The sequence below is a fragment of the Macadamia integrifolia genome, chromosome 1 (assembly GCF_013358625.1).
Source record: "Macadamia integrifolia cultivar HAES 741 chromosome 1, SCU_Mint_v3, whole genome shotgun sequence".
In the NCBI taxonomy this organism is placed as follows: domain Eukaryota; kingdom Viridiplantae; phylum Streptophyta; class Magnoliopsida; order Proteales; family Proteaceae; genus Macadamia; species Macadamia integrifolia.
In genome coordinates this window covers 36,234,899-36,253,307 of record NC_056557.1, presented here as the reverse complement: position 1 = coordinate 36,253,307, position 18,409 = coordinate 36,234,899, and the positions used below count along the sequence as shown (strand labels likewise).

Here is an 18,409-nt window from a genome sequence, read left to right as displayed (position 1 = left end):
CCAAAAAATTAAAAAAATTAAAAAATAAAAAATAAAACAAGGAAAAATTATGCCACCTCCCATCTAGTTTGCCAAAATTACACGTGGATCCAAGGGTTTGAAGAAATTATGCTCGTCGGACGGGTCAATAACTCTGCCGGTCTCCGCCATAGATCGTCTCCACAGATGATTTTTCCCGTGGAACAAACCCAACATAAAAAGAGATGCAACTCTTCCTTATGTGTTTGGGCATATGCAACACCATAGGGTGTAGTATTCTTTTTCCGAAGATTTATTTATTTGGTTTAAAAAAGAATGAACCGGCTACAAAACTGAAACTGAAATCATTTAGCTTAAGCTGTTAGAAGGAACAATTTATTAATTGATTTCAATTTGGGATATTAGAACCAATTAATAAACAATTCAGTTGTGGCTAAGGGTGTAAATTTGGGATCAAAACTGGAAACTATACCAGAATCGTCCTATTAAAATTCGGTATCGGACTATCTCATTAATAAATGGGATGATACTCAGATCTGATATTGATACCAAATGATATATGGAATGGGACAGCCAACGGATGTAATTGGCTAGGTATTGGATGGAACCAGAACAGCCAATACCATTTCAAAAGAAATGCTTTTTGTTCTCTTGTTCAAGTTTTATTGCTATAGTACTTTGATGTATTTGGGTGCTATTTTCTCTTATAGAGGTTTCAGTTGATGGACCGATAGTTCTATTACTATAAACTTATTTGGTGATAGCACTAAAACTACATCAGGCCGGCTTATTTGGTTATCATTAATTTTTACTTGTTATTTTTTAAAAGCTTACATGTGATCTTAGATATTTAGAAGAAATAAATCCATGAAATTTATATGATTTTGTATTTTTAATTTTCTTTCTATAATAGAGCAACTTAGATCTCATGATATGATAAAAAAATCTACAAAACTACTAATGGAGGCATCTCTTTAGGAACCATTGAAGTTCTTTTCCTTTTTTCATAGTGCTTGGAACCGGTTAGGAACCGATTCCATCCAGTGATGGGAGTGAGAGCTAGGTTTGGTTTCGTTAACTAAAAGTGCGGTACTGAGATTGGAACCTTTGATATTGATACCTGTACAACACTATCCTGATCGAGTACTAGGAACCGTTCTGATTGACATCCTTAGTTTTGGCTCACTTTCACACTTGGAAAGGAATAAATAAAAAATTAAAAAATTAAAAAAATTAAAACCCTCATCTTAAATAGCATGCTTGTTGTACCAGGGGTTTAGATCAATCAACAATTCCAAATTTTCCAGCTGTTCCTCATTATTCTGCATAATTATGCTTTCAAAGTAAGACCCAAGAAAATTAAACCGGAAGGAGTAACAGAAACTTTTTGACAGAAAAGAGTAACTATGATTTGTATTGATCTATGAAATTTGACAAAAAAGGGAAGTTCAGAAATGCCATGTCTTTCCTATCCAATTGTAACTAGTTTAATACCAATTTCCATGTAAGTAATAGATGACTGTCTTTCCATGGTATCCTTAATTGGATGGATAGGCTTCATATAAACTTCAACGGAATAAAGATTGTATGAATCAGAACTGCCATGAGATCCTCCAAAGCGTTGGTTGGTTCCCATCTGAATGCAAAAGTATTTACCTTCCTGTTTCCCAAAAGGTCCAAACTTTCTTCTGTTTGTTTCAAATGTCAAAGAATTCAATGCTGAAACGTTTTTGGAGCAATTACAGTAAGAACCAGTAATACCAGTAATAAACTCCGAGTGATAATCTATCTCAATCTGCAAAATTAAACAAAAACAAAGAAATATTGGCTTTTCTGTTCTTGAATCATATCGGAACATTACAAGATTTATATGTAACTGTGTTGACTAACCCTCAAACCAATGGAGTTGGCAGGAGACCCCTTAACCCCAAGAGTTTGGATCAGGTTATCATATTGTAGGGTTTGATCCACACAATTGGAATCCACCCAGGGAAAAAACCTGGTGGTGGATTCCATCTATGTAGAGCAATCTTGTACGAGTATGGCTTTTGTACGAGGACTTGATCCTCTCTCTAACTCTAAGGCGTAGCAGAGTTGGCAATGAATCTTTGTCTCAGGAAAAATGTAATTTTGAGTTCTACTCATTTTATCTCTATGCATGGGACCAATTACATGGGGTGTTTGATTCAGGTTTCGGGTCATTCAGCCCTAATTGATCTTGGCACCGTATAAAATGGAGCAATTCACCTTCTACCCTATCATTAGCGAAAAAAAGAGAAGCTTTTGCAGTACTCTATGTTATGCAAGAGCAAAAGAGAACCAAAACACTTACCTGCAGCTCTGATTCTATGGAATTCTGCAAGATTTCAGTAGTATGGTTTACATATATAGAAGAGGAAGTTCACTCATTTCTTTAGTTTGTATGGAAAGAATTAACGGGCAGATTCAGTTTCCTATGCTCTGAAGCTATTTCCAAGAACATTTTTTTTTTTGACATCGAGGCATTAATAGTTTTGCCACATCAGCAGTTCTTCTGTCTTTTATTTTACTCATTTATTTATATGGAAAGATTAAATGGTCAGGTTCAGTTTAATGCTCAAAGGCTCCTTTACATTTTGTGGGGTCAGGTATTATTGGATTTGCCACATCAGCAGTGTATTTTGACCACATTTCCTTCTTCTGTATCTCAATCGAAACATCTAGATTAGGATATCAACTTGTATGTTGCAAGTAGGGGTGAACATGGGTTGGGTTCCTTAAAAATCATGTTCAATCTTAAGTCCTCAAAACTCAATTTAGGTTCAATTTAACTCTGTTAGATTAATATCCATGCTCAAACTTGCTGAGCTCATTTTCAGGCCCAAACTTATAAGGTTCATATCAATCCAATCAAAGCCCTAATTGATCTTGGCACCGTCAACCTTTTTTTTTTTTTTTTTTTTTTTTTTTTTTTTTTGGATGAATGGCACAGTCAACCTTAATTCGCTTTGATTTTTGTCAGGGTTAATTTAACCATGATTGCCCCTGTTTTTGTCATTTGTGCTCTATGGATTTATCAAAAAAAAAAAAAAAAAAAAAAAAAAAAAAAAAAAAAAAACAAACACTAATAGGGCAAGTGAGAGAGGAGAAAATTCTTATCACAATTAGTTGGTAAATAACATTGTGTGGGTTTGTGGGCTAGTAAGTCTAGTTACAACAAATTATCCTTTATCTAAAAGTCAGGGTTAAAATCCGGGAGGCTTCAATCAAGGCCCGGCCCAACCCTGACCCAAGGTCAGTGTTTTTCGATCCTAATCTGCTCTTAGGGTTAGAAATCTTAGCCCAAGCCATGTTCAGGCTTAGCGTGGGTTCGAGCCATTAGGACCAAATATTCACTTCTAGTTGCAAGATTGAAGAGTCTATGTTGCTTTTTTGTATCAATTTCACAAGTTTGCTATTAAGTTGTCTGGCCCATGCGTCACCACGGGGTGCACGGGGGCCAATGAGAGCAAGCACACGCCTCCAACCGAAGGGGAGGGAGGGGAGGAGTGTTCATTTCAATGCCTCATGTGAGAGAGTGTAGGGGGCACTAACAAGCAACGTTGGTTTTCCCATATAAATGCAAAGTCGGTTTACCCACGAAAAATTCAGTAAATTAATCACCTCATGTGCCACATGGAAGGACGATTCGGCAATTAAACAGAGTAAACCGTATCTGAACTTAGTCCAATTGATGAACAATTGTAACCAATAGCTGATGCGGTTCCATCTCTTGTAAAATCATATTCAAAGTATTCATTCTTCATCAACTTCAGTACATATCAAGCATACAATCCAAGGCCCTGGTAGTATCATTTTTCCTTGTCATTAATTATCATTTCAGCCATTAACAACAAATTAGCACCGTCAGGTTTTATTAGGTTTCAAATAATATGTTTGATAGTTTGGGGTGTGAAGCAATCTGGCCATAATACATAGGATGTCCAAGGTAAAAAAAAAAAAAAAAACTCTTTAACCTCTTAAGAGTAAAATGGTTATTTCAACCATTAACAACAAACTAACAACGTTAGGTTTCATGGAACTTCAAGTAATATGTTCAATAGTCCGGAGTTTCAAGCAACAGGCCATAATATAGTGTCCAAGTAATTATCCCCCCCCCCCAAACAAATAATAATAATAATAATGATGATGATGATGATAATAATAATAATAATAATATCATCATATGATCTGTGGTCCATGCACAATTGCATTAACATGAGGGCCAATGAAGGCACGCATGGCCATCACCATGGATGAGAATTTTTATTCACAAGGGGTAGGGTAGTAATTTCACTCTACTGTGTCTAGGTGTAAGGCCCATGCAACCAATCAGCATTATTTTTCCACATGCTTATTATCTCTATGTTATTCTATTGGTGTAAGCAAGATGAAGAGTTCTAATTCTAGATAGTTTGTAAAACTCTATCATCTACTTGCATTAAATAATTAAATATCTTAAAAATAACTTATTATTTTGAGGGTTTTTGAAGTTTAGACAGGTAGACAACTAAGAGACATGGATTAAGAATAAATCGTATCTGCTAGGGGTAGGAAGGTCTGAATTACACAAGTCAGCGATGTAAACAAATAATTAAAAATTAAAATTTGATCAAAAAATATCAAGATACGATCACATCCATTCCATATTCAATCCGTTCACCTTAAGTTCAAGCAAATAGGCAAATATCTTCTTATATTCTTATATACATCAATGCATCATTGGAACATTTTTTTTTTTTTTTTTAATGGGAGGTTATGGTGTTCTCCAAGCAATCCTGTCATAGTCCATTTCAAAGTTTTTTCTCTATGACGTGGCACATTTTGGATGGTGGGGCCAAATTTTAAGTAGGTAAGTTGGCATCAAAGTCTTCAGAGTATTATTGCTAGGGAAAGAAGCTCTTCAAAATTCACCTACGCAATTGATAGAGATTGTTAAATTTAAGTTCACAACTGTCGGAATAATTAATCTCATAATCTAATTTCTAATTTCCTTCCACGTTTATAGGAATACGTAAGGCGGTATCATCCTTACGCATACTCGCAGGCTTCGTATAAACTCCAATCGAGTGGAGTATATAGGATGAGTTAGAACTTCCATGAAATCCTGCAAAGCATTGGTTGGTTCCCATCTGAATGCAGAAGTGATAGGTAAGAAGAATCGAACTCCGAACCATATGTTTTTTGAAGCGAAGTTTCCTTGCTAACTCGACTACCCCCTTAGGTTAGGGTGTTGAGACTAACTATATTGAAGATTTCTCCATTGCCACCATGTTGATCTGATAGTTTCTATTTCTCATTCAGAACGTATGTGTAGTCTGCATGGCCTTTATACATTGACTGTCATAGGATATGAAGATCTGGGTTACCATGCTTTAGCCTTTCTCATCTCAGTATGTGCCCAGTTCCTCCCCTCCATTAGGACCCACCCTGATCATATTGTCTTAACAGTTTTTCTGTCTTTTCATTTCACTCATTTATTTCTATGGAAAGATTAAATGGAAGCTCTTAGGCTCCCTTCCTTCCAAGAACATTTTGTTGGGCCCAGGTGTTAATGGATTTGCCATATCAGTAGTCTACTTTGCCTATATTTCCCTTCCTTTCTCTACATGTCTCTCTTGATTTAGCGACCTCTCCTCCTTTCTTTTGGTCTGCCTAAAGAAGATTGTAATGGTTGTCTTTCTCTATGTTTTTATGTCTTTTCTCTTTAATATGTACAAATTATTTTTCAAAAAAAAAAAATCTAGCTTATTCTGTGATAGCGGGAGAAATCGATAGATTCCGTAATCAGTACCATCTTTTAAATCTTAATTAACACAAAAAACTTTTAAGAGAAAGAGTATATAAGTTGATTTTTTCTCTTAACTAGAGGTATATTTCATTTCCGGATTCTAATTTCTTTCCACCTTTATCTTGGTTGGTAATGTGGTAGGCATACGCAGACTGTTAGGCTTCATGTAAACTCCAATTGAGTTGACACAATTTGAGTTCGAACTTCCATGAAAACCTCCAAAGCTTTGGTTGGTTTTCATCTGGATGGATGCAGAAGCTCTTACCATTCTTTTGCCCAAAAGGTCCAAACTTTCTTTGGTTGGTTACAAAGAGACTTCAATGCATAAACATTTTGGGTGCGAGTCCCGTAATAACCACTAATACCAGTAATAAACTCAGGGAGATAATCTATCTCAATCTGCAAATTAAACATAAACAAAAAATAAACGTATTTTAGTTCATTTCATATATAGAGTGTGGATCAGGTTATTGTATGAGAATCATTTTTGTACAATTTGACCTACAAAGATGGAATTCATCATAAGGTTTTTCCTTGGGTGGATTTTATCAGTTCCGTACGTGAACCATTCTCGTAAGAGGACCTGATCTGCTCTCTATTATATGTATCTATTCTATGATCATCTTAGGGGTGTCAATTGGTTGGTCCAGTCTCGATCAGGCCTAGCCGGGCTTGGCAAACCTATACCCTTGGATCATGACTTACCTATTTAAGGAATGAGTTGGTCTCAGTCAAGTTCTGAGCTTTAACCGGTCTTCTCCTAATCGGACTATAATCGGCCCTTAAACGGGATAATATACCAATAAAACCTTAAATAGGCCTTAATGGTCTTTAATTTCTTAGATTTAAAATACTTTAATATATTTTATTAAATTTTTAACAATTTAAAAAAGAAACTACGCTTAATTACAATCAATAATTGATAAAAATATCAATATATACTCTATTCTATTTCTATCCAAATAAATCTTGATATACATATAAATGGTTGGGCTAAACTATCGGGCCGAGTCGGCCTTAAAAAAGGGTCAGGCTGGTTGAGTGCCCGTCAGGCTTACCCCTTGCATTGTGTACTACCTGTTTATCAACGGATTGGGCCTAACCTGAACCCAACATGTTTAATAATCGGTGCAGGCCGGACTGGTCTTTAAACGGTCAGACCCGATCAGTCTAACGGATAGGGGCTTGGGATTGACACCCCCAAAATCATCTGAACAGGAAAACATTTGGGTGTCACCGTGTTAACTAACCGTTTTGAACATTTCACAACCCAGTTTTTCTCCATTTCCACCATGTTTATTGGACAGTTGCAATTTCCCATTCAAAATGTATGCAATCTGTATGCTCCTAAACCATGAATTGTCACAGGATATGAAGATCTGAGTTAACATGCTTTGGCCTTTCTCATCCCAGGCTATGCCGCGTATCTCATCCCCGCAAGGACCAACCTTGATCATCATCTTCATTCGTTTTTAGCTTGGATAGACTTTACTGCTAAAACAAAAAACATTAAACAAGAGAATCAGAGAGGGAAGCTTTTGAAGTATAGTTATTTGATGCTAGAGAGAAAGAGCAAAACTAAAACACTTACCCGATTCTTTCTAATTCTCAAACTTCGGTAATTATGGCTTTACATATATAGCAGAAGAAGTACACTCATTTATTTTATGGAAAGATTAAACGGGCAGATTCAGTTTCCTAAGCTCTGAGGTTCTTTCCAAGAACATTTTGTAGCTATCAAGGCATTATTGGTTTTGCCAGATCAGCAGTCCAGTTTTGACTACATTCCTTCTTCTCAATCTCAATTCTCAACCGAAACCTCTGCAGATCTTAAAATAATTGGTTTTAAAGTTGTCTATTATTTCTTATTTGTTTATATGGAAAGATTAAACGGGCAGCTTCAGTTTCCAAAGCTCTAAGGCTCTTTATTTTGGATTCGGCTCGTCTCCAACAACTGAGGCTCCAATGATCATCCAAGGAACTCTCACAGAGCGACTTGTGGATTTTTCTTAATCTGGAGACCATGAAGTACTGTTAGAGCAAATACCAAGAAATACGAAAATAAACAGACAATAGATCTGCACAACATAGAGATTTAACTAGGTTCACACACCAGAGTGTTGTGCTACGTCCTTGGGCAAAGAAGAAGATGTTTCACTATACAGAAGAGAGATTACACCCAAAGTAGCAACGAGAAAACTCGTCTTAAAACTCTAGCTCAAAAAACCCACCAAAATACAATGAATTTCTCAACAAGACAACAATACATTATATACTCCAAGTCTCGGTTCAACCCATTGGGTCGCGGTCAATCTGATCAAGCACCCCCATACGAGGTCAGTGCTGGGCTCTGGACTTGGGCCTATTGGCCCAACCTCTTTGCTTCCATCACAGATCTCAGAAAACTTCCATTTGAGTCGCCACCAAAATATGTCGGAGCGGGTCAATTTTCAAAACGGATCAAGAATCCGAGACAAACTTAACAAGTACCGACCCTCAAACTGGATCTAGCTATGAAAAAACACTCCAACTGATCCAACTTTGCCTTCTATTTTTAGGAATTGACTTCATCTTCCTCAAAATGAGGGTTTTCCAGAAAATTAGAGGTTAGGCTTCGGGTTGTTCTGTTTTTTTCAAGCAGAAACGAGAGTTGAACAAAGAGGAATTGATTTATCATTTTATGTGTATTATCATTGTTCTTCTTCAGAGTTGGGAGAATAAAAGGAAATTAATCTCTTGTTTTGGCTTTGTACAATCCAAGCTAGCCTTTGAAGAAGACTCTTAGTTTGTCTCGACTCATGGTTTCAAGTAGGGGTGTCAATCGATTAGGCTAGGCCAGTCTCGATCGGGCCTGGCGGTGTGAAATCCTTGCACCGTGAATGCCCATTTACTTAAATTGGCCTAGATTTGGGGGGTATGGTTCGGTTTGTAATCGGGCTGATCGATGTCCGGCTTTAATCGGGCTACCTTAAATGGGCCTTCTACAAGCCTTAAACGGGCTATGGACCTATTTAATTCTTAACGGGCTCTAAACATGCTCTAAACGTACCTACCCTAAAATCCTTTTTTAAAGTGATTAAACTATTGGCTTTAAAACTACTAGAGGATAACATTCACAATTCCGGAACCAAGGGAATCATGTCTTTAACAATTGAATGTCCCATTTAGCAAGATCCAAGGGAATTATGTCTTTAAAATGTAATCTAAGTTACAAGAATTACACTCTTTTTAACAATTGAATGTCCCATTTAGAATGTGGATAACTTGATATTTTAGTCCTATATATTCCTTCTCATACTTTGTAGTATTATTGGTAAAATAGGTATTTAGACATTTTTTAGGGGGGTCGGGCCGGTCGGGCTAAATGATTCGGTTCTAGAGGGCTTCTTTAGTGTGTCGGGTCGGTCAGACGCCTAACGGGCTAGTGGTCTGCACCGTGAATGCTCGTTTAATAAACGGGCCGGGCTGAAGCCAGACACGTTTATTCAACAGGCCGATTCAAGTCGAGTTTTAAGCAAGTCGAGCTCGATCGGGCCTACCGGTGCTGCCTCAAGATTGACACCCCTAGTTTCAAGTATCGGTATCGTATTGGCAGTATTGACCATATCATATTGATATTGGCTGAGACCAATCCCCAATCCTTAATCTATCCAAATCAATTACTCGAATCGTTTTAGGGGTAAAATAGTAAAAAAATGTATTTTTTTTGAAAAGCAAGGGGTAAAAGTGACCAACACCCACCAATCCTCTCCGATACCAATCCAATCACCGATACTGATACTAAGAACTAATTCCATGGGTGCAACTAGGGGTGTCAATTGGTTGGGCAGGGCCGAGCCAGTCTCGTTCAGGCCTAACCAGGCCTGACGGTGTGAAATCCTTGCACCGTGAATGCTTGTTTAGTTAAACGGGAGTGGGTTTAGGGGGCACGGTACGATTTGTAATCGGGCCGATCGGTGTCGGGCGTTAATCGAGCTAGCTTAAATGGGCCTTAAATGGGCTATGGGCCTATTAATTCTAAACGGACTTTAAACTGGCTCTAAACGGGCCTACCCTAAAATCAGTTTTTAAGCGGATTAATTGGAGGATAACATTCACAACTGACAATTCCAGAACCATATCCTACAGTTAACAAGGGGTTTCTAAGTTTTGTCAAGTGATGAGCAGCTTCATAATCAATCTAACAATTTCAGTTGGAAGCACTGGTTTATGGTAATGACTAGACCTTCATTGATAACTTGAATTTACATGTTCACCATTATTCTGAATGAATTCATAACTGAATTTGAGATATAGACAAGAAAATATTAGGGATAGTTCTATACAGCTGCCAAGTGCACAAAATTTGCAAACAAAACAAGCAAAAATAACTAATCTAATGAAGAATAGATTGGTTCCAAAATTGGACGCCATTAGTTATTTCTGAGACCGTCCATTTAGAAAATTTCTGATGTCACAGCACTTATAAGAGAACTAGGGCTGAGCTTCCCGCAAGCATTGCTTGAATCTAATACTCTCTGCCTCTTCTTCATGTTCAAAGAGCCTTCACTATGTGAACCGAATATTGCATTTATTAGTTGACTTCTCTGTGAGCTAGGCATGCTCCTTGTAAGTTTGCATGCTTCCTTCTTGCAATCTGCCAAGTCTTTGCTGCTTGATGTTCTTTTAGCTATATTCTTAGGTCTCAAATGGTTCCATGGAATACTATAAATCAATTCTGCCAAATGCACATCTCTGGAGTTAGATTTTCGTTTTCCACAGATACAAATGTAGACAATAAAAGCAATTTTATAGGGGGAAAAAAAAAGAGTGTTGTATCTCAACCTGGAGGCTCTTCAGAGTAAATATCTGGGCTTGGAGATCTTGGTGGTGTTTGCAGGACACTAACATCATTTTTGGTTTTATGAACCTCCTGCTTGCAATTACTTGCTTCTTGAGCTATAATTCCCTGTTCTTTGTGTATCAGATCTAGGTTAATCAACCTTATCATTGCACTTACTTGCTTCTGTAGGAGATACCGTACTTGGTGTCGGAGCATCAATTCTATCTTCATCAATCTAGTCATCATTTCCAAATTCATCCACTTTCATATGCCAGACAGAGTTGATTCCCTCAACATCCAATCTACCTTCATCCTCGACAAGGGATGTACTTGCTTTAAGAGGAACTGTAGCACACATTCTGTCCACATCATCTAGAACAAATTTCGGGGAAATAGTGCCACTGCTTGCATCCACACATTTATTTTGTGTTTCCATTAAAGTAGAAAACCAGGGCAAACCCTGCCTCGCATAGAATAGAATGTATGCACTCTGAGAAAGCACATCCTCTTCTTCAACTCTAATTACTTGAAAAGCATGAAGAATTAGATTACACTGTCAAAAGATTTCCTTATCTAGATACAAACAACTCAAAATTTCTACTTTCACATGAACTCATTTCAATACTCCCAACACTACAACACTCCAACAGGATTATAATATCCTGGTGGACCTATTATTAGATGCAAATTTGGATAGACTGAACATCAAGGGAACTATACAATGTCTTCTACTAATGTTACCTTTGAGTCATCCAACCTATGCCGTGTGTGGGGAGGAACGAATATAGCAAAAATAATGTCCAGACCAAGGGGAAAACCCAACATGCACCACAATTGCAGATAGTTCATACTTCAGCTCCACCTATTGGGAAAAAGAAAAGAAAGTACAAAACATCAGGACATGTTTAATAAACCAACACAAACCATACATTTTTTATGAATAAAAGTAATAGTTTAATCAAAAACATGATCCATCCGAGACATAGAGGCAGACACAACTCTGTGATGTCATTAAATTAATCTGGTTAATTAGATTAATCTGGTTCAAGAATAGGTCAAATAGAACTCAACTTAGTGGGCAGGGCATACTTGTAATTATCTTGAACAAGACCTCCGCCTTCTCCAAGAGCCACTGCAGGAGGGAAAATCCATGAAATGAGACCTGCCAAAGAAAAGGGGAGAATGATATTAGCACCATTTGTACTCACATGCTACTGAGTTATTAATCAAACATCTTATTCCCTTTTCAGTGAAGAATTTTACAAGACTCTAGATCTGTAGAACAAGCCATGTTGTATGAATCAGAAAGCTTGGAAATTACTAAACATCACATACACAAAACAAGTGTAACTAAGATGAGGATGGAAAGAAAAATGTGCCATTAGAATAGAAAGGATGATACTTGGAATCCAAAATACAGCAACAACTCAGTCTTATCAAAGTGAAAAAGTCATTACTTCCTCAACAAAAAACAAAAAAACAAAAGCACATAAGCAGAATACATGGAAAACTTCTTGGATTGAGCTTGCCAGTACCTGAAAAACTTAAGCAAAACCTATACAAAATCCAGCTACACCCAGTACATATAAGATTATAAGAATATATGTAAAAAACAAGAACATCCATAATTCTACTTCATCCTATTTCAAAGAGCCAAAAAAATAAAATGCCTTTTCATCCACCACATGATACTTGGCCCTACAGAAACCTTTCCTACAACTCCAAAAAACTTGACTTTGCTAGAGTGGTTACGGTCCCTTACTACCCCATTCCCACTACAGGTTTGACTGAAAATGCACATTGGTTTGGTAACATATCCATATAAGGTTGGGCTTCCTTCCTACCAATTAGTTAGGCTTCCTTATTGTTAGGTCAGCAGCACACTTCCAGATAGCTCATATTAGCCCATATCCCCTGGGACCAACTAGATGATGAATCTCACAGAATACTTGTCTTCACTCAGCAAATGCACATCTCTTGATCTTCAGGATTAACAATTGAACCCTAGTGCTGCAGGGAAAGAAAAAGTTTTGATAAAGTCTACCTAAATAATACATAAATAGAAGGCAGAATGAAAAAAACTTAGGATCATGGGGATCATTTTGAATAGAAATACCTTATCAGAATCAGAGAGAGTCTGAGAGACAAGAGAGAGAAGCTTGAAGGCAGCAGCTTCTTTGATATTAACAGAACCAGCAAAAGCAGCAAGGGTAGGCGAGGGTAGGAACCAACCTCTTTGAGCAATGGCTTCTTTGAGCCTCTTTGATTTTATTAGAACCAGAGAGAGTCTGAGAGAAAAAAAATAAAAAAAATACCTTATATCATAACAAACAATGGCTTCTTTTGATTTTCTCAGAATCAGAGAGTCTTGGACAGTTAAAAAAAAAAAAAAAAAAACCTTACCCCTTACAAAGGAAACCAGAGTCTGAAAGAGGGCGGCGGCGCCTAGAGGGAAGCGGCTACCAGCAGCGCCTAGAAGGAAGAGGGCACCGATGACCAGCGGCTACCAGAAGGAAGAGGCTACCAATGGCATGCAGCGACTAGATGGAAGAAGGCACCGGCGACCAGCGGCATGCGGCGACTAGAGGGAAGATGGATGAGGGAAGAGAGAAGTGGCTCGGGTAAGTGACTTCCAGGGTTCCAGACTTCCAGTAGTTCTTTAGGCGTTTAGGGTTTTTTCCCATATGAAATTACTATTTAGTCATAGCTATTCCATATTCAATTTAAGCATTTCTAAAGGGGGTCGGGTCGATCGGGCTAATTGAGTCGGTTCTACCGGGCTACTTAAGTGAGTCAGGCCGGTCGAGTGCCCGACGGGCTACTACTCTGCACTGTGATGCCCGTTTAATAAATGTGTCGGGCATGTTTATTAAACAGGCCGGTTCAAGTCGGGCCTTAAACTGGTCGGCGTCGGTCGGGCCTACCGGTGCGGGCTCAGGATTGACACCCCTAGGTGCAACTAAAGTAAAGAGTGTTTAAGATTTATTTTGTTCGAATTCTCATTTTCAGATGTGGATGTCTGAAGTTGGGGCTTTCAACTCCCATTTGGATAAGTATCGGTAGAGACGATACCGATAACAGTATCGATACCAAGAACTAAATCCAGGGGTGCAGCTAAAATAAAGAGTGTTTAAGAGTTATTTTGTTCGAATTCTCATTTTTAGATGCAGATGATGTTTGAAGTTGGCTTTCAATTCCCACTTCCAACAGAGGTTTTGCTCATAAGGAAACCAATCCAAACCCTAATCTTCCCCCCCAATCCTACTCCTGTACTAGCGGTGAAGAAGAAGAGAGATCTCCAAGGAACACTAGGTGAGGTCTAGCTACTAGCTAAGCACTTTTCTTATTTACAATTATGATTCAACCAAAGATAGCATCAGAACACACAAATGTAGGGGAATGAAAAAAATTTGACTGCTACCAAGTAGCTGCAATCCCCTGCTGGCAGCCAAAGAAATAGAATAATTCACTTCCCCCTAGGGTTTACAAATACCGTCTTAGGTTATAGTATTTTCTAAAATACCCTTTTATATTCTATTTCTTTGGTAGCCATAGGGGTTGCAGCTTCTGCTGGTAGAGCAGGCCCCAGGTTTGTGGTCTAGGGATCAATTCCGATCACACGCATCCTCCCTCCTCTCTTGTGTGTGAATAAAGTTCTCTTGTGCATTCCTTATCCCATATATGTTATCTTGTCACCTGCCTAAGATAGACACGTGAATTAAGACATTGGTAGAGCCTGCATGTAAATTGATTAAGATTTGACATATGACGGCTAATTCTAGCAAGAGCAGGGAATATTAACGTACGTGAATGTACGTGAACAATCCTGGTCCGTGGATATGGCATATATTTTATCTCTTCTCATTTCATAGATTCCATATCCATGGACCATGATTGTTCACGTACGTGAATATTCACTTTCCTCAATTCTGGCGACACGGTCATGTATTGTAAATTGAAGTTGCCATAACCAGGGCGATCCTCTAAGAGAGAGTACGAGGAATGAGCAAGGCGATGCGACCAGCAAGAGAGATAATGCATCGAGTATGGTGTAAGTCACGCTGTGAGGATAAATATGACGAGCAAACACGTTATGAATATATCCAGCGTGATCCTCAAAGACAATACCAATAATGCTAGAGGCACTGCTGCCAACTTATGTCTCCAAATCTTATAACTACAATTTAGAACCTTTGTTTTTTGCAACAAAACTTCTTTTGGTCAGTTACGTACCAGCAGCCTAGTTTGACCACATTTCGTCCTGCTTCTAAATCTCACCGAAGCATGCATCTAGATTATGTAGATTAGGATCAACTTGTATATTTAATTCTAGAGTAAAGAGTTCTTTTTCCTACCGGCTTCCATCTCAAGCTTGCAACTCAACTGATCCCATGTCAGTCCAGTGTAGCCTATACTCAAAACAGGCAGATGCAATAAAACCATGCTACACCCTCCGCTATGAGTTGAAGATGTTCCTCCTTGTCCTCTTATTGGCCTTGTTTACTGGTGTTGCCTAGTAGGATTCCTTCTTCCTAAAATACCTTGAGCTGGACAGGCAAAGTTTTCTTACTACTCAAGTAGTAGGAATAATCTTGCTGTCCCGCAATAACATGCATTGAAGTGGAATCTCATAGGGCTACTTGGAACCCAGAGGGGAAAGGGATTATTCCATTTTGGCTCATGCTATTGTGAGCAACAGGGAGGTAGTGGGAAATTTTTTTCCTATCTGAACCTCATATCCAATTGGGATCGATTCTTCTCGAATTCTTAATAGCCCAATTCGTGTCCAATTCTCTCTGTGCACGCGGCATCTGTACATTTTCAAAATCTAGCGGTTGTGAATTTTTTTTTTTAAATTCAAACCCATTTTCACTTAATAAATGCCTCAAACTTCCACAATCATTGTATTTTGAAAATATACAGGTATTCTTATGCATAGAGAGATAATTGGACAAGAATTGGAAAAAAAAAATATGAAAAGAACCCAATCTATATCAAGAGGAGTAGATGCATTTAAATGCAACAAATGAGAGTCTATGATGAAAAAAAAAATCATGATAATGCAATGATTAATTTATGCATCTCTCTCTTTTCAAATTCAAATTATTTTGATTTAATTTTATCTATTTTTTATAATAATCATAACATTGATATCTCTCCTTCTCACATGAAATAACTTCCCTACCCCTATCTTCGTTGAACTGTTGTGAAGGCGGCGAACAATCCACACTGGTTGCATTCCCAAAAAAAAAAAAAAAAACATTCGAGAGTCCACACTGGTTCTCACACTGCTTCTTCTACTTTAATTGGTAAGAAAACTACTTCAGAGTTGAGGCTCTAGAGCTCACAAAACAGCAAACCAAGCTTCTAATTTTTTCTGAAACTATGCTCTTCTCGAAGAGACGATGATGTTTGGCTTCGTCATCGATTGTCTTCTTACCTTAGGCAGTGGTAACCTCCTCAATAAACTCATCGACAACAAAACTGTTAACCCCAAGAATGAGAAAACCTCTGTTTCATCCTCTTCTTCATCTACTTCTTGTGGATGGAACTACGAAGTTTTTTTTGAGTTTCAGAGGTGAAGATACTCGCAATAGCTTCACTGATCACCTCTACAAAGCTTTGAAAGACAATGGAATTCACACCTTCAGAGACGACGATGAACTCAAAACAGGAGAAGAGATTGGTCCAGAGCTCCTCGCTGCTATCCAGAAATCGAAGATCGCGATCCCGATCTTCTCAAAAGGCTATGCTTCTAGTAAATGGTGCCTTATTGAGATCGCCATGATAGCAGAATGCAAGAAGAAAGGGCAAATTGTGTTGCCGATTTTCTACAGAGTGGAGCCATCGGTGGTTAGGAATCAGACTGGGAGTTTTGCAGAGGATTTTCGGAAGCATGAGAGGCGTTTTGATGATGAGACTGTGAGGAGGTGGAGGGAGGCTCTGGCTGAAGTGGGCAAATTGAAGCGATGGGATTTGGACAAGAATAGGAAATTCCAAAACGCTAATTTTAATGAAAATTGTAGCCAACTGGAGTATAATTTTGAGGGGAAAAAAAAAAACCCATTTTTTTTTAGGTAATTCCGAAACCCTAATTTTAATGAAAATTGTAGCCAACTGGAGTATAATTTTTAAGAAAAAACCCTTACCAGAAGCAAATGAAGCGAATTCTAATTTACAATATATTAATATTAAGAAAGACAACATAAAGAAATAGTAATTGTTTCTATCTTATAGAATTTTCATATATATGAATTAGTTAAAGTTACTAAAGTAATTTTATCTATAATCCTACAGTATAATCGAACCAGGTAAATCAATGTTCAAATTAGATCTGATTACCATCTGGATATTGAAGTCCGAAAGGTATCTGAATTTGTGCAGGATATCCAATTATCCTGCATGAATATATTAATAGAAACAAAGATAGAAACAATTACCATTTCCTTACATCATTAATTCTGATTTTGGATTTCTTTTCCTTTGCCTTATCTAAGGTTGGTGTGATGCCTCTTATTTTGGATTCGGTTCGTCTCCAACAATTGACGCTCCAATGATCATCCAAGGAGCTCTCACAGAGCGACTTGTGGATTTTTCCTAATCCAGCAACCATGAAGTACTGTTAGAGCAAACACCAAGAAATACAAAAATAAACAGATAATAGATCCGCACAACACATAAATTTAACGAGGTTCACACACAGGGGTGGTGTGCTACTTCCTCGGGCGAAGAAGAAGATATTTTACTATGCAAAAGAGAGATTACACCCAAAGTAGCGGTGAGAAAACTCGCCCTGAAACCCTAGCTTGAAAAAAAAACTCCCAAAATACAATAAATTTCTCAACAAGACAACAGTACATTATATACTCCAAATTGCGGGTCAACCCATCAGGTCCCGGTCAATCCGGTCGCCGCACCCCCATAGGAGATCAGTGCTGGGTTCCGGGCTTGGGCCTATAGGCCCAACTTCTCTGCTTCCATTACAGATCTCAGAAAACTTCCATTCGGGTAGCCACCAAAATATGTCGGAGCTGATCAAGAATTCAAAACAAACTTAACAAGTACCAAACCTCAAACCCAATCCAGCTATGAAAAAACCCTCCAATCGATCCACTTTGCCTTCTATTTCTAGGAATAGACTGCATCTTCCTCAAACGAGGGTTTTCCAGAAAATTAGAGCTTGGGCTTCGGGTTGTTCTATTTTTTTCAAGAAGAATCGGAGATTAGAGAGTTGAACGAAGAGGAATTGATTTATCATTTTATGTGTATTATCGTGTTCTTTGGAGTTGGGAGATAAAAGGAAATTAATCTCTTGTTTTGGCTTTGTACAATCCAAGCTAGCCTTTGAAGAAGACTCTTAATTTGTCTCGACTCATGGTTTCAAGTATCAGTATCGTATTAGCTGTATCGACCATATCGTATTGGTATCTGCTGAGACTAGTCCCTAATCCTTGACCGATCCAAATCAGTTACCCGTATCGTTTCAGGGGTAAAACAGTAAAAAAAATATTTTTTTTTGAAAAGCAAGGGAAAAAAGTGACCAATACCCACCGATACTTATACCGAGAACTAAATCCATAGGTGCAACTAAAGTAAAGAGTGTTTAAGAGTTATTTTGTTCAAATTCTCATTTTTAGAAGCAAATGATGTTCTGTACCAAAAAACAAAAAAGAAGCAGATGATGGCTAAAGTTGGCTTTCAATTCCACTTCCAACAGGGGTTTTGCTCATGAGAAAACCAATCCAAACCTGTATCTTCCCCCAATCCAACTCCTGTACTAGCGGTGAAGAAGAAGAGAG

The 18,409-nt window shown here is 38.0% G+C and overlaps 2 protein-coding genes and 1 long non-coding RNA gene across 3 annotated transcripts; 1 reads left to right on the top strand and 2 right to left on the bottom strand.

Annotated features, from left to right (window-relative positions):
* Positions 1-1,447: 1,447 nt before the first annotated feature.
* Positions 1,448-7,254, bottom strand: LOC122073761 (inactive protein RESTRICTED TEV MOVEMENT 1-like). The gene is made up of 3 exons (XM_042638391.1): positions 7,039-7,254; positions 6,080-6,187; positions 1,448-1,774 (listed from the first exon to the last, which is right to left on the bottom strand). The coding sequence occupies exons 1-3, from the start codon at positions 7,252-7,254 to the stop codon at positions 1,448-1,450; spliced, it is 651 nt and encodes a 216-aa protein (XP_042494325.1).
* Positions 7,255-11,347: 4,093 nt separating this feature from the next.
* On the bottom strand, positions 11,348-13,276 carry LOC122085145. Its single transcript, XR_006142031.1, has 5 exons — positions 13,014-13,276; positions 12,727-12,898; positions 12,455-12,620; positions 11,700-11,772; positions 11,348-11,472 (listed from the first exon to the last, which is right to left on the bottom strand). It is a non-coding gene; the product is annotated as an uncharacterized LOC122085145 (long non-coding RNA).
* A 2,833-nt stretch (positions 13,277-16,109) lies between these two features.
* LOC122073752 (disease resistance protein L6-like) lies at positions 16,110-17,016 on the top strand. Its single transcript, XM_042638380.1, has 2 exons — positions 16,110-16,645; positions 16,995-17,016. Exons 1-2 carry the CDS (start codon positions 16,110-16,112, stop codon positions 17,014-17,016), a joined length of 558 nt encoding a protein of 185 aa, XP_042494314.1.
* Positions 17,017-18,409: the final 1,393 nt, after the last annotated feature.